This window comes from Atractosteus spatula, chromosome 5 (genome assembly GCF_055471065.1).
Source record: "Atractosteus spatula isolate fAtrSpa1 chromosome 5, fAtrSpa1.hap1, whole genome shotgun sequence".
NCBI classification, from domain to species: domain Eukaryota; kingdom Metazoa; phylum Chordata; class Actinopteri; order Semionotiformes; family Lepisosteidae; genus Atractosteus; species Atractosteus spatula.
In genome coordinates this window covers 55,593,673-55,610,293 of record NC_142710.1, presented here as the reverse complement: position 1 = coordinate 55,610,293, position 16,621 = coordinate 55,593,673, and the positions used below count along the sequence as shown (strand labels likewise).

General features: G+C 39.9%; 1 protein-coding gene across 6 annotated transcripts in view; it reads right to left on the bottom strand.

Moving 5' to 3' along the window:
* Positions 1 to 1,769: 1,769 nt before the first annotated feature.
* The window catches only part of tmcc1a (transmembrane and coiled-coil domain family 1a), a 102,940-nt gene continuing 88,088 nt past the window's right edge, over positions 1,770 to 16,621 (bottom strand). For 5 of the 6 annotated variants that reach the window (XM_088916518.1, XM_088916522.1, XM_088916520.1 and 2 more), the window contains 3 exons: positions 11,403 to 12,334; positions 5,141 to 5,276; positions 1,770 to 2,859 (listed from right to left, as the gene is read on the bottom strand). In XM_088916518.1, the coding sequence (XP_088772644.1) occupies positions 2,512 to 2,859; positions 5,141 to 5,276; positions 11,403 to 12,334 (1,416 nt within the window). In that variant the 3' untranslated portion in view covers positions 1,770 to 2,511. Of the gene's footprint in view, positions 2,860 to 5,140; positions 5,277 to 11,402; positions 12,335 to 13,550; positions 13,719 to 16,621 lie in introns of those variants that run through there. The other variant, XM_088916523.1, reaches the window with a different exon arrangement.

Sequence of the window (16,621 nt, the reverse complement as noted above, 5' to 3'; positions counted from 1 at the left end):
TTTAATTCTCCTTGACGGGCCATGAGACTTTCAGAAAGAGAAGGAGGAACTGAAGAAACCAGATGCATGGTGTAGGAGGGAGTCTTGCCATTAAATTTGTACTTGTTAGTCTGTTGTTGACATCCCAACATCTTGCAGGACCATACTCCTCTCCCATGTCACATCACCCTACAGCATGCAGAGATGTGAGGGCAAATCAAAGCATCAGGAAGACAGAAAAAAATTCTAAGCTAAAAGCACAAGTGGGGCTGTGGTTTATAACTCTTGACGCACAAAAAGTTCCCTCTGGAAAAACTGTCACTGTATTGTCTTCAGATTGCTAACTCATCTGAGTGAATATTAGTTCACTCATCAAATCAACACTGCTTTAAGTCATCAGGTAGTTCTCCATCTGTTGGACTGACACACATCTCCATTTCATCGGCAGAACCCTTTACCAAATTTTGCCTTTGCCTTAGTCATTGTTAGTTTTCAGATTAATAAAGCAAAAAACTGTAAACTGATGTGACGATCATTTTTTTTAAATGTGGTAATTTACATAAATAAACCTCCACCTCTTCAATTCGGGTGTACCACAATGTCAGCTTACGCCAAAAAAAGACATTTATACGGTAGTTAGCACATCATTATAAATATCAGGAAGGACATCTTGATGCGAAACATATTCTTTACAGTAGTTGGTTTATCATAAAATGTGTATATTAACCTATTAACCAGACTTGTCTTATTTCAATATCTTAGTTCACAGGTGAAATGCAAGGCTGCTCTGGGATTGAGGTCTAGTTTTAATCAATTTGACAGTAATAAGTATGGAAAAAAACTTGAAATGCCTGCATAATGCTGGCACAAAACTGTGAACCATATAGCTTTATGTTTCAATGTTTCAAGTCTATGGCCTAGACTTGAAGCAGACAAACATGTTTTCACAACAGCATTGATTACTTCGTACAGTCTGAATGACTTATGAATTGAATAAATTATCCTCCTTCATTTTAAAATTTCAGTGAATGTGACCTACATCACACACTAAGCTTGACTTCCACTGCTGCCACTGGCAATCAGAGTAGAAGCCAAATCAGGATGAATGAGCTTTTGTTTTATACTCCTTTCATGGAAAAAACAAGCTAAACCAGTGCAAACTAACTCCCCTCCCATCACTGTAAATAATACTTCAGGAGCAGAAATAATGAATTAAAGAATCTTCCCCAAAATGGAATTTCAATTCCTTTCAAACTACATACACATACAGCGTCGATCTGGGTCGGCAAAGATCCCTTAGTTGCTTGTGGGGTATCTGGTTCTTCTGATTGGAGAAAATAAGTTACTGTACACGTAACCAGTGTAACAAGTTTTTCATAGTCTAAAAGCTATGACAATAAAGCAGAAACACTCGTGTTACGACACAGAAGACAATTATTCACAGCCAAGGTTGATTCGAACACTAGCTGACTTTGGCCAGTAAGTTCTGTCCCACATCGGTAACAGTTTACACCTCTTCCTGCCATTTCCCAAGGTCAAGGTATCAGAAAGAATGTGTATGCAAGGCCACTTTCTGATGGCGACGCAATAAACAGGATTTGGAAGTTCTCCTCCTCCCCTCCCACCCCCCTTCTGAGATGGTTCACGCTATAAATTATTCACTCATTGCTTAATTTAAAACAGCTTCTTTATTTCAAAAATAAAAAAAAATAAAAATTACTTTTATCGCTAATAGAAACAGTACGGAAGCACTGAGAGTCTTTGAGCATTACACTCTTCAAGTATGTTAATTTCTTTTTTTTTTTGCATGGGGAACAAATGGAAATGAATGGGGTTTCTTGGTGAAAAACATCGGTACTTCACAATACTTTTGTAAAAAAAAAATGCGGAGCATCTCGGTTATGGTACAATGTGGTTGGTGTTAGGCCAAGTTTTAATCCATTTTTAAAACTTTGGCAGACGCGTCGAAGTTGCCACAGGGGCGCAAGTTGCCACTCCCCTCCGTCCCCACCTCCTATTTCATTCGCAGCAAAAACCCTGAATCCATCGCCTTTTCATCCGTGGAATGTGCTCACGTTTCACAGTAATGGGCTGATCCAATGGACTCCCGGGGCCGCACACTTCATTTCTCGGAAATGGTTCTTTTAAAGCAATCGTCTGAAAGAGCTCGGGAGCCGAGCTGCACATCCGAACAGAACCCCCCTGATTCCAGACAGGCTGCTTCTTCCTTGTGCAATCCTTTCAGGTTTGTGTAAAAAGGATCTTAATGCTACATGTAATTTAACAAAAATAAGAATTATTATAGTAAAAAACAAAACGATAGAACTTGATTAAATTCTAAAAATAACAAAAAAAAACAAAACAACAGTATTGCAATGCTTCTTGCAAGGGAAAAAAAAAATCCAAAATGTAAACAAATTCACTCTGTTCCTTGAAAAAAAAATGGATTTTGCCATCCTTTAGTTTTCCACCTCCTTGTTTGTGCTAAATGTCATTTTCTTTCCCAGAGGTGTTATCTTTTTTATTCCTCCATTATGTCTTTTGCCCCACATTACTTCCGGCAGTCATGTCAGGGGGCTGGAGGAAACGATCTAGGTATCCTGCTATGGCGTCCCAGTTTTTCCATAGGAAGGCAAGGAAAACCATTAGGAAGAAAGTGCTAAACGTCCGGTTGCGCGTCTTCATGAGGGGCAGCACGCAGTTGGCTACGGTGGAGACGAAGACCAGCAGCACGGCCATGACGGCCAGAAGCACGTTGATCAGCTTGCCCAGCAGGGTCCGCGCGGTGGCGTTCTCCAGCCCCTCCAGCTGCACCACCTGCTGCTGCTGCTGCTGCAGCTCCATCTTGGAGATTCGGGTCTGGCAGGCCTCCAGCGCCTCCTGTGGGTAGGGGAGAGATACAGCACGCGTTACTAATTAATAAGATTCATTCCTTACACTTATATAGTGCTTTTCTGGACACTCCACTCAAAGAGCTTTACAGGTAATGGGAACTCTCCTCCACCACCACCAGTGTGCAGCCCCACCTGGATAATGCGACAGCAGCCATAGTGCGCCAGTACTCTCCCCACACACCAGGTATCAGTTGGGAGAAGAAAGATTAATGAAGCCGATTCACAGATGGGGATTATTAGGGGGCCATGATTGGTAAAGGGCAGGGGGAAACTTGGCCAGGAGACCTGGGTGATTTACACCCCTACTCCTTTCAAGAAACACTATGGGATTTTTAATGATCACAGAGTTAGGACCTTGGTTTTACTTTTCATCCGATGGATGGCACCTTTTTACAGTATAGTGCCCCGTCACTAAACTGGGGCATTAGGACCCACACAGACTGTTAGCAGGAAATCGGTTTATTATTATGCCCCATGCTACCCAGCACGCAGCACTGATCTGTTTTTGTTTTTCTTCCTTTGTCAAACAATGTCCTGTGAGAGAATGGATTCTGCTATCAGACAGAGTCAGGACTAGCTTTCTTCTTCAGTCCATTTCCAAAACAGAAATGACTCTGTCTAGAATAGTACAGCATAGGAAAAGCTTGCTTGCCCTCATTTCCTGCAAAACAGTTTCAGTGGAAAATCAGTTTCAGCCTCTGGACTGCTAAAGCTCACCCATTATGTCAGGGTTTCATTTGTGGGTGAATGGAACAACAGAAGGGAGAGATCACACTATTTATATAAAGGCTTAAATATTGAAGGCCTGCACTCTCAATGAGGAGCCATGTCACATTTTCTGATGCCGTCTGGCAAGGATGCACAAATATTTTAAGAATGAGGCATGAAACATGCAGCACATCATGTGAAAAACATGAGGCTTGCTTCATGTTGGGGAGAACGTTACTGTCCTGGGGGAAGGTACCCAGAGAACCATGCCCTCTTGAGTCTTTTCATCCACTCTGTTGATGTGAAAAAATTATGGCTTTAAATATGCTATTATTCCTTTTCAAAAGCTAAGACTTCCAGCCATGTATTTTTTAACAATCCTAGGTAATGAAACATGAACGATTTATTGATCTGAACAGGGCAAGGCACTTAATGTGCAAGAAGACCTGGTTTTCCTGAAGTGTATTTGCAAAACCCTTCTGCAGCGACAAAATGCCAGCTGTCTCAGGCAGCTGCAGAAGCCTGAACATGCACTTATATTAGTGCTTTTAATTAACACACCCAGGCTTCCATACAAAAAGATGCAATACCAACAAATGAATCAAATAATGAATTAAAAGGTGCTGTTGCATTTACTAACACAGTGAAGGGGTTCAACTGTTTTCAATTTTATTTCAAGTTTCAGTGCACAGAAACTACACTGATAGTTCAAAAGCTAAATAAATGGAATCCAGCACAGTAAAGGAAGTACAGGGAACTGAACAATAAGGGATTTCAGACTGAAACACTTAAAAAGCAGGATATGAATATTAGATTGACCTCCCTGAAAGCTTTCAATCCCAATTGATTTTGTCGAAGTGAAGCTTATTGACAATCTCTCATGAGGTAATAGAATAATGCAGGATGTTTAATGGTGTCCAAATGAAGCTACACAAACAACCTAGTTAATGATATGCAAATACACAAGCACATGGCCATGGTCTGAGGAGTTGCTTTGCTGGGTGTGCCTGTGAGAGAAGAGGGGTATTGGGTCTACCATTTTCCCCGTTTGCTAGCCCACCCTAAATAATTAAGCCTTAAAATGTCCTTTACTTCCTTGTGGTCCACATAACCATTTAAAATCAAAATATTAACACTTAAGCCATCAGATCTGCACCTTCATTTCTAGGCAATCTTCCAAAAACTGGGCTGTCGTCTTCATCACTATCTGAAAATGTTCTGTCCTAAGGCTGTTTAATAAAGTTGATTCATTCTGTCAGAGCACTCTGCTTATTGAACATAACCCTGATGAAATGTTATCCTGGATGATGTATCATTTAGTACTTCCTATTAAAAGTCATTAAATGATTTCTGACATAGCAGTATAGTACCATTAGTGAGAATAACGACGTAGGGGAATTTTAAATGGCTAGTGTCTGGACACGTTCTTCTTCCAGTGAAAAAGCACACATTTAGCGATCTTGGTGCAAGGCTATGGTGAGACTGTATTTAACGACACAGCTTTGAGAAGGGGGGGCCTCTGTACCGGCCAGGCCTCGTCTGGCTGGCTCAGCACTGACCTGAATGTCTCGCGCGCGCTCGTAGGACTGGTAGGCAATCTTCTCCTCCATGCTGGCCAGCTCCTGCTTGAGGTTGAGGATCTCGTTCTGATGGAGCTCGGTCAGGTCGTTCAGCTGATCTTCCAGCCGCTCACACCTGTGCCACAGACGGAGACAAAGAGACCCATGGGTCACTGCAGTTTCGCACTGGGGCAGCCAAGAGCATAACTGGCAATGTGGTCTCCCATCAGAACCTGAATATTGTTTATGTTCAGGTCCTAATGGGTGACAGGGCTTTTATCCTGTTATGCACCAAAGCTCTGGAACTCTATCCCTAAGGATGTCAGAGAGTCACCTACCCTACACTCCTTGAAATCTAGACTCATAACCTTGTTCTTTAGAAGGGCCTTTACTTAACTGGTTCTGCTATTTACCCTTTTGATCCTACTGTATTCAGTGCTCCCATCTATTGTCTCCTCTCATTGTGTATATCTTCTGTATTTGTTTTTTTTGTTGTTGTTGTTCTGTAAGGCAATTTGAGAACCCACCTTTAAAGGCACTATATAAAATAGTTTATTTTTATATTTTCCACATCTCCAAAAAGAGCTGTAGGAGGTAGTGTAGGACACAGACTGGCCACTAGAGGGTGCTCTAGGGCAATGACACTTAGCAGACCATGGGAATTTTCTGAAGTTACCGTCTATCTGCATTGACATGCTGATACTGCCTGACAGGTACATTTTGGACTGTTATTACTTTAATGGCAGATTAAAATACAACAGGGTAAGGAGATACTCAAGTAAGTTTTACTGCTTTGCTAATATACTTAATCTGCGATCTAGGAGATGACAATACCTGGATCAAAACTGATAGCAACACTGACTGGTGACTTTGTACTTTTACACTACCCCTCCCCCACACCATAAGGATATACCCTTAACAGGACACACGAGCTCAGTGAGGTGGAATTTACCAAAGATATGGTGAAAGTAACAGAATCCTTTGGCTCATCTTACATGATTGTTACAGTTGTTCTTTTCACTAAAATATAAACTGGATCTTGTTGTACAACTTCATACAAACAAGTAATATTAACCTACAGAGTACAGAAGATACTGAAACATCAATCACCAGATCGAACGTCATTAAGGTGAAAATCAAAGCACAGCCTGTTTCTTTGTAACAATGACAGTGTTCTAGAGTCTATTCAACTTCTTAATCTCACCTCCCTGTCTCCAGTCTCATCTTAACTAAATGTACTGTACATACCCCAGACCTCTCCAGGACTCTATTCTACTCAAAGGTATGGAAGACTAGACAAAATAATTTATCCAATAATTTGTCCACCTAAGGACAGAGTTTAAGATGTAAAAACTATATTCAGTTTCCATGAGTATCTTACTCTTTACATTGTTTCCACTTTTAACATTTAATTTAGTTTATTACTATTTAATATAGAAGATTTTTTTCACAAAAATTGGACTGTTGCTCCTAAAATGCACATATAATCTATAACTGGAGATAAACATATAGACTTTTCATAACACTTCACCCATAACATAGCTTTTGTGACAAGGATTTTGGGAGCCAGGTTTTGACAATGCAACTAAAAGTGATTCATGATTATAGAAAACCACACCATGGATTTCTTCTAAACTTTACAAAGCAGTGTGCAAAGCAGTTTGGGATGAGAAAACTGTCCATTATAAAATAACCTATAGGGTTTTATCAGCTGGTCACGAAGGAATAAAGGAAGGCACAGAAGAACTGCTGATAAAGAAAACCTGGAAAATAACCTGGTGATACTGCCAAGTACTTGATGACACAGGTGTTACTGTAAATCCCCTACCTCATCATTTACAGACCTCCTCTGTCCTGCCTGCTCTCCAGTTCAGGGCCACGCCCTGGAATGCCAGCCCTGGCCAATCACAGAGAGCTTTCCATAAATGGTCATTTCCTGCTGCACCTTTCTAAACCTGTTAGCCCAGCAGGCAGAGATACAGGTGACACAGGCTAAGGAAGAACTCCCTGCCCTCTAGGGGTATGACAGCAAACACCAGCACAAAGAATGAACGCATGACTGTGAAAGAGATAAACCAGGCAACGATACTTATGAGGCATAAGCATAAGTTAAAACTGTTGGAATGTACAGAGAAACTGTCTTCTTTCCTGTTTGGGATAGTACTTCCAATCAAATTTCTCTCCCTTCTGTTTACAGAAACAATGGCTCCTTTCATGTTCATTAAAGACGAACTATTGTGTTTCACTTTCAAAAAATGAAAAAGTTATTCATTGTTTAAGCGTTGCAATATTTTTTTTAGAATTTGAAAGTTTTTGGCCACGACAGCATACATCTTAAAAGAAGAGGATCTAAATACAGTATTAACCCCAAAAGTTCTCAAGGAGACCTGCATTACTGGCCTGTGTGTGTCTGTTCTCATCTGTTAGCCTCTGTTCTCAAAGCAAATAATGTACCAAGGCAAAAAGTATCTGTGCTTAGCAGGAGAGACCTCATCTGTGCGTGGAGAGTTTTTAACTTTGCCTTTGGAAATGTCAACGTATCTGAGCTACTTCTGCACCACAGGTAGCCAAAGAAACCCAATGCAAAATTCATTTCAACCTTTTTCTGCCTTCAGCAGAAATGTGTACTTCTTAATGACATTTTGTAACAGAAGTGAATCTAGAAGCTGGAGGAAAGGGCCTTGAACACAAATAGAAAGGATGTCAGAAAAAAAGGTTCCCATAAATCAAGACATTCACTGATATTATACACAAGAAAACTTCTCTGAAATTTCTTGTCCAGCCTAAAGCACACCAGTTCCTCTGAATTAATTCTGTGCTTCTAAGGAAAGAAGCAAATGTCACTTAAATTTCTCAAACAACACTAGCCAGCCCTTTTGATTATAGGTTTTCCCCCAAACAAACAAAAAATTACAGGAACAAGTCAAACTCCCTCAGACAAAGACTACTTTAGACTGATCTTTTATAATGGAAAATAATTAAGTGTGTAATACACAAAACACACTGCAGATAACAGTAGAAAATATTTTAAGAACACTTAGATCTAAATGTAGTATTTTGTGTGCCTAACCAGGATGAACTAGAGAAACATCATGCAATTAGACAACGTGAAACAAGTCTACAAGCAGAAATGAGGTCATCCTTCACCAAGAGCCCTTCTTGTAATTGTACTTTCCGTGTCATGCTACATCCTAGTCGATACTATTCTGAACCACCACATCCAAATATATTTCAGCAGGTTTCAGCACTTTCAAAGGGACTTTCATAGCCTGAAGACAGCAGCTGTTCCTGAAACCAGCTTCAAAACATGAAATTCCCCTTCTCATAGGACCAAAAGTAAATGTGATCACAGACTAAAACAAACGTCAACACTAAGAAGGGTTGTTTCAAGTACAGCTCAAATAAAGGCAATCAGAGGAAGAGCCAAACTGGCCAATAACAGATACCAGATGATACTGTTTACATGGCTGTTTTAAAAGAGTCTCCAGCAAGGCTATGAAAGGTTTGAAGAGGGCATAACAGAGTTGCTTGCCATTCAAGAGTAACAGAGAGCTGAGTCTGTGGTTCACATTACTTACCAGAACATTTATATTAAGCTTGACTGCTGAAGAAACTTGGCATTGGTAACAACAACAATGAAACGCAACCTTATCCAAACCCCTCAGGTGGTTTCAGCTCCACATAGAAGCATAAACTACTCTGTAATGGAAGCATTTGATGTACCGAGACGTGGAGAAAGCTACTAACACATCTTCCTCAGGAAGATTATTTAGGGCAGGTCCTTTAACAGTTAAACTACTTGTTTCTGTCATACCTTTTAATTTATACATACATTATACTTAATACTCAGTTCTAGATTATTTGTCCATGCTTACTAAATATAAAAAAACATCATTCAATTTAAGATGGAAAAAGTAAAGGTTATCAGTTTGATCATTTATTTTAAATAAAGCAAAAAGAGCTCCAACTCATGTTCTCAAATATCAGTTAGTATGTATAGAATTATCTTATACTACTTTCTCTCTGTGCAGAGAAAAAGTCTTTAAATTCATTAAATGTATAATTCATGCTCTCAAAAGTTAAATAAAAAACTATGGCAGTTGAGAAACTTTCATTTACTCTTGTACAAATAAACTTTGTATACAGGTTAAATACACTGCTCTACAGAAAGTTAATTAGAGTCAACATGTTAATGTTTATTTTTCAGAATGAGCAACATGACCCTATCACTTCTGAGGGTCAATGTGAATGCTCCGTCATCAAGAAGAACAGTTCTTTGTTGGCTGGTAATTCACAGGTAGGTCTGAGCTCTGAAGGTGTGACAATGGATCCTGTGTTGTTGAATGAGGTAATGCTTTACAACTAGCCAAAGGACACTCCCCTCCAGCAGGATAGATGTTGCAGCCAAGTTTGGAGAAGTGGACTGGCCATATTGTAAGTAGGTATGTAGGAAATGCATTAATTTCTATGATTATGCTATAGTCTCAGATATGCGTGACGGAAGCAAATACATATTTATGTCAGTTATGTCTTTAATAGTCACTTACACATTGAAATAAGAAACTGAATATTTCTTTATTCTGATTTTAACATTTCAACACATTTACTAATAAGGATTTTGTTTTTGTTTACAAAACTAATGATGCCCAATATTGCAGATGGGATGCTATATAAGTTTGCATTTCTAAAAATATGGAGTTAGATTTACAAAGCTGTAGTTGTTTTTCAAGGAACTGAAAAGCTAAGCTTTCTGCCTGTGTATAACCTACCTAAATTAAAGACATGTTCTTGAGTTTTGGCTGCTCTGAGCACTTTCATCTCTCTCTCTGTAGGTGCCACTGATGCTGGCAATTCCCCAAGAAAGTCAACCCTGCCCTGTCAGATGCTATTACTTAACCCAAAATTCAAAATTTTGTTCTCTGAATGACAACTGCAATACAGTTGGCAAAAGGAGAAAAGGCTCATGGGTAAAAACTATGCTAACCAGAAGTTCCAACAGGCTGACTCTGCTAGTGCTAATTAATTTACAGTACTCTGTGCTCAGGGGACAACTGTGGCTTCAGTAGAGGCACTACTGTACAACCCTTTTATCATCTACAGTTATACTGTAATGAAAAGCTTTGTGTAAATGTGAGATGTTGTTACTAGTTCTTTTTCCACCTGTAAATGGCTTTGCGCTCACACAATGAAAATTATTCCAGTTGCAGAAAAATTGAAAACAACTCTCATTTCTGAACTCTCCTGAAACTAATATTTTCATGCTTTTCCACACAGAGATAGGATCTGAAGCTCCTGGAAATATGCTGCTAATTAATCACCAAGAACTTGCTTCTGGTAAAACCTCTTTAACTTCCTCCTCAGAAGTTAGGTTAGCCAGTTTGGCATCATATTATGAACCTATTTTTTAACTGTGCTATTTCTCAACCTGAATACAAAACAAAACGCTTGCCAATAGCCTGCTTCAGCTCAGGTTTAAAAAACACCACATTTCTGATGGACGAGTGTAAGGGTAAGTAGCGAGACAGCCCTTTAAAAAGGGTCATGTCCCCTAATCTCCAAAAGCATGCCAGTTCAGTATCGATAATAAATAAATGAACAGATTATTCATTCGGGAAGTGGCAGACAGATTTTCTTTCCTTTGTGAAGCATTACTACACATGAAGAACTTTTAATTTCTTGGTAGGTGATTTTGGAACACAGAATAATACTCAAGAACCAGTGCTCACTGTTTTGAAAAAAAAAATCATGACATCAACATTTTAAAAATGGAAAATGAGGAGCTTTTACAAACATTTGGGAACTGATCAGGCTAAAGCACCCATCCATCCTTTAAGCTTTTGGTCAGTAAAAGGGACACTGCACTTCCTGAAACTTGCAATACGTGCTACATTAGTATCAGTAGTAAATATTGCCTTTCACAACATAAACTACTTATTACTTGGTGCAGGACAGTGCTTTGAATATTGGCTCTGCAGCTTCAAAGCCTCAGACTACCAAAGACACCTAACAGCCCTCCCAGGGAAAAAGAAGGAAACAAATACATTTCCATATGTACAATGCAATGTTCCATTAAAGGATGGCTTCTTAAATTATTTAAAATGTAAAACCTAAAATTTAACATTGGTTTCATAAGTCATCTGCACTTTGGAATTAAAACAAGAAAACAGGTAGGACATATATATATGATGAGAGCAATAATGCCCCCTCCCTCATCAGCTCAAATACTCAATGTGATTTAAAAAAAACAAAGGTTGCTCCATACCTGTACCGCTCGTCTTGTAGTGCTTGCATTATTACTGTGTAGTCTCTCTGGTAGTGAGTTTTGAGGGCATCAAAGGACTCCTCCAGTCGGCCCTGCATGTCTCGTATCTCTTGGATCTCATGGAAGAGGACGTCGAACCCTGAGCTCTGCATGTCCAGTGTGTTTGTTTTGGAGCTGGGGGGGCCACCGGGTGCCCCGGTAAAGCTGTTGGCCCCTGCTGAGCCTGAGGTGGCGCTGGAACAGTCGTCCTCGCTGCCGAACTTGGGGCTGGACTGCAGCTGGCTGCACACCCCCAAAGGCTTGGTCCCATCCTCTCCCTGGGACTCATCTAGGGAGTCCTTGAGGCCTGAGATGTTGTCCGCGCTGCCAAACTTGTTGCGGATAAGAGAGGCGATTTCCCGAGGCTTGGAGACCACGGCCCCAGCCGCGGAGTGGGTGGCCTGCGAGAAGCTGGACAGGCCTCCCTTCACACTGTCCACCACCCCCTCGCTAAAGCCCGTCACCTTGGCCCCAACGTCCTTCAGGCCCTGGTGCATGTCCCGTAAGACGTCCTTGGGCTGCCGGGGGATGCCGTTGTGCTCGATCTCTCGCAGCTTGCGGTGGTAGTGCTCGAGCTTGCGCTGCAGCTGCTGGATAGTCTGGGCTGACTTCTGGTTTTTCTTCTCGAAGACCTGCTTGATGCGGGCGCTCTGCTGCTTGTCGGCGTTGTTGGCCAACTTCAGGTACTCCGCCACGTTGTCGTCGCGCGCCGTCTGCTCGATCTTGATCTGCTCCGTCAGCTTCAGGATCTTCTGCTGCAGCTGCGTGATGGCCTGCTTGGTGCGCTGGGGGTCAGGGGTGCTGTCCACCACGTCCACGGCGAAAGAGCCATCGGTGCTGCAGGCCACAGCGTTGGACGCCTGCGCTAGGCTGCTCACCTCCAGTCGCTCGATCTACAGAACACAGAAAGAGGGCGAGAGTTAACTCCAAGTCAACAAGACATTCTGGCCAGTAAACTCAACAACCATGAGGTTATAGTAACTGGCTCTCTTCAGTTTTTCAGAAAACCCCAGAGGAACAAGTGTTTCTGTTTTCCACTTGTTGCTAAAGCAGAGTTTATTTTGCCCTGTGTGTAAATTCAAATGTTAAACAACAACAATCTATTAAATGAGAACTTTATTTAACCTTCCTACCCTTTTGGAGCTAAACTGGAAGATTGTTATGATATACCTCCCATTGTTTGAGAATAACTGAAAGAAGGGAAACAAATCAGTGTCTTAAACACACTGCACTCATCTGAAATAATACAAAACACAATTTTAAGAGCAAAAGGGAAACAATACCAAATAAAAGCAACAGATTGTTTCAAGCCTGCAGAAAAACCTTTTCTGTAGACCAGCTTACCGTTCCCATCCCCATTGAAGGTCAGTATATCCAACAAGGAATGTAAAAGGAAATGTACAGTATATGAAAACCGACTCCAAAATAACCCATTGCAGTCTGTAGTATTTACTGTAATCGGCTCCTGACATCCACAGCAACATGAAAATACATCACTGGCCTATTGCTATAGATTTAGTAGCAGTCAGCATTCGTTTAAAACAAAGAAAAGAACACGAAGAAGCAGAAACAATGGCACCGCTATAGAACTGCACATCATTCATTCCGAACAGCGGCAGTCTGGAAAGTTCAATACGTCTCATGTAGTGAGAGGTACAAACATCAATAACGGCAACCCTCGTAGCTCAGAGCTTCGGAACTCTAATCGCAATACACCTTTCAGATACGTCAAAATATTGTGCCACTGTCGCCAGCAGCGTAAGCTTTTAAAAATTCACCGGTCTTGGACAGGTCTAGTCTTAAACTTATAAGACCTTTAGATATTCTGACTTTATGGGAAAACGTTGCTCATCTGCGGCCACTGTCTCAGCTAATGTGCACCGGGACGGTCGGTAAACGTAGGGGAAAAATAATAAAAAATACATTACTTTCGGGACAGCGAGTAAGGTAACTAACACGCAGGACATCAACGCGCTCGCCTCCTATTAGAAAAATTAAATCACGTACGAAGCCGGACAAAGTGTCCTTCATTTACACAGCAACAAAACACTCCTTAAATAAAAACAGCAAAAGCAAGAACTTAAGTTCATGTTTTTAGGTCTATCTTACCTTTCCATTTGTTAAATGGAGCAGTTTTTCCCAGTGCATTTTCCTCAACAGAGGGCATAACCATCAATCACATTTAAACAGCTCTTACATGCAAGTACAATCCAGCAACTGACTCTCCGTGGTTCTCCTAACAGGTGCTCTACGGACTCCCCAGTATTTGTTTTGAAAGTTAAACTCTACCTGTGAAACTAATTCGTCTACTTTTGCGAGCGGCTCCTCCTACAAGGCGGAGTGTCCCGCAGGGCCCGATTCCAGCGGGTATAATATGACATCATCCTTAAAACCCGCAGACCTCTTTCCTTAAAGCAACAGAGATCCACAATTGTAATTCTCGTACCTTACTTTTCTCCGTACACTCAGTCATGATCCTCTGGGGTTAAGAGAATGTATGGCAAATAACACACATCGTAAACGTCTGAGAACTGCGGACAGGCTGTTGTTGGCTTTTCTAACCTAACAAAAGTACGTTTCCAACTTCATTTTAAAAATGTGTTACCGTGCAAAAGTTAAAACGAAGCATGTTGCTACTGTGATGTAGCAGACAGGACTACGGTATAGCATTGTGAGGTAATCATCCCCTATGACATATTTTTGTTTCACTAGTTTGTGAAAAAACTGATTTAGATGTGAATCGTTATATGACTCATGCAGCCCACTTTCTGCGTTTTACTGAGTTTTGAAAAACATGTTTTCTTTTTTTATTGCAAGAAATAGACCTAGTTTGATATGAAACTGGAAACGTGTCTAACAAAACTCCAAAACCACACATTGAGCTGCAACTTTTTTTCGTACAAAACGCTAAAACTAGACATAAATCCATTGACGGAATTATTGTGAGTCACTAACAACGCACTCTGAAAACTTATCTCAAGTAACAAAACATCATACCGACACTTTCGCAATAAGTCATGAACGCTTATTTTTCTAAATTAAAATTCGTTACATTGCAGGGTTACAGTAAATTATACAGTACTGTTAATCTGAGTAATTTCCTTCGGTTATGTTTAATTAAAATATGCGCCAAATGCTGTTAACTATCCTTGTTGTTACAAACAGATTCAACTTTTACCTGTCTTTGCACACTGTGATTAATCCTCACTAATTTTTAATAAAATTAAAGTTATCACAGTGGAATAGAAGGCCCTTCTTTAAGCAATGGGTCATGGGTGTCTGGAGCTATCGTTCTAGCCAAGAAAACCTGGCTTTCTTCAAGAAAGAGCAGGATAGCTTTCCTGGATCAACTAGCCCCTGCACAACTAAATGAGTTAGGTGGCCTGCATGGACTTACAAATTGTCATTTGTAACCTTATGTTCTCATAGGAAGTGCATAACACAGAAACTCATGAGGAGGTTACTTAGATCTTATTTTGTATCCTTCTTATCTTATCTGTCAAATTTGAACAAACAAAATGAAAGTAGATTACTATTTGCTGTCACAAGCTCGGGAGAAAGTTCAAATGACCACAAATGAGCCAAAAGTGATATCTTTTCTCCTCTCTGCAAGTTGTTTGGAATCACAAGAGCATAGACCTTTGTTCATTGGATGTTTTGGTTATTAAAGTGATTATTAAAAAGTGATTAAAAAGATTAAAAATTATTAAAAAGTGATTATTTGGTTATTAAAAATGACTGATTCGGTATTTTTTATCTGAATAATGGACCTGCATCATATCCAAGTGTCCAATAAGATAAACTGTCTTATCCACAAACTGTGACTCATCAGTTATAATTCAGAGAGGCAACTATCTAGTTATCCAGCACACACCAAATGTGGACACCAGCAGATTGGTCATGGGCTTAGGTCATTACACCCTGCTCAGGATATGTTCCTTTTTCAAATTGTTGTGCAATGCTTTACAAAGACTTCCCATTTACTAGGTCTTGTTTTGTTTCATTTATTATTTAAGAAGAAATGATACTTCTGAAAAAAGTAATCTTTCGGTTCTAAAGTAATCTTTTGTTTCAGAGGAATATGCCCCAAATACTTTCTCATACACCAAGCTTTACCCATAGAAATGAAATATGTATAAGGCAAATCAACTCCCATACATTTCCTTAGCACCTGATAACTTGGAAAAAAAAACCCATATGATTTTATAGCCTATTTTTTAAAGAGATCTGTAGAGATTAAGACAGTCTGACTCATAACTGCAATCATGTTATTTTCCACACAGTAACAACACAGGCTTCTATTTACTTCAGTTGCAATTTCAACCAGACAGGATGGGAGATATGTTCAAAATCTTGTCTTTGGTGGCAATCACACCTGTTCTGCAGGAGGGACCACTTTTACGCAGCCTGAACTCAGTAACCAAACCAATGCCAGGAGCCAAAGAATGCTGAGTTAATGATTATCCTTAATCTTTACTGGGTCTACATTCCAAACACTCTCTGAGAGTTCTACCTGGAAATTCCTGAAACTAAAAGTATGACCAACAAAGTCGTATTTTTTTTTTTACTGAGCAATTGTTCTATGTCTTCCTGTTAGACTGTAGTTCAACATTACCTGTGAATTAACCACTTCATTTGAGGAAAATTCATGGATAAATTACAATCTGATTAACTTCTTTGTTCAAGGAAATATTAAGCAATGACCTTGCAATTAACATCTCACAATGTAACATATAAAATAATATTTTATAAGGTCCAAAGTCTTGATTTAGACAAAGCGTTTTCTTTAAATGCAATAAATGAAGACAAGAGTTTAAAAGAGTTTTAAAAGTTTATTTTATAATTACCCTGTAAAACTGAAGTATTGACCACTAAAATATTTTTCGAACACCTTGGACGTTTGAACTGAAATCTTTAACTTTAAACAGTTTAAGTACAAAAGAGTGGATTGAAAGGATCTGGAAGACAGCTTAAGCCTTAAATGAAACATCGCAATTAACGATCCGATTGTAGGAAACACCCAATGATCCCAAGGTGTGATGCTTAACAAGGAAGTGCAAACAAGTCTCAAGGAAGACTCTGCATGTTAATGTTTGCCTCATGTACATCACAATACAAACAATGGTCATGTAGACAAACAGAAAGTAGGCTTTCAGCAGAAAACAAAACACTCCACCATT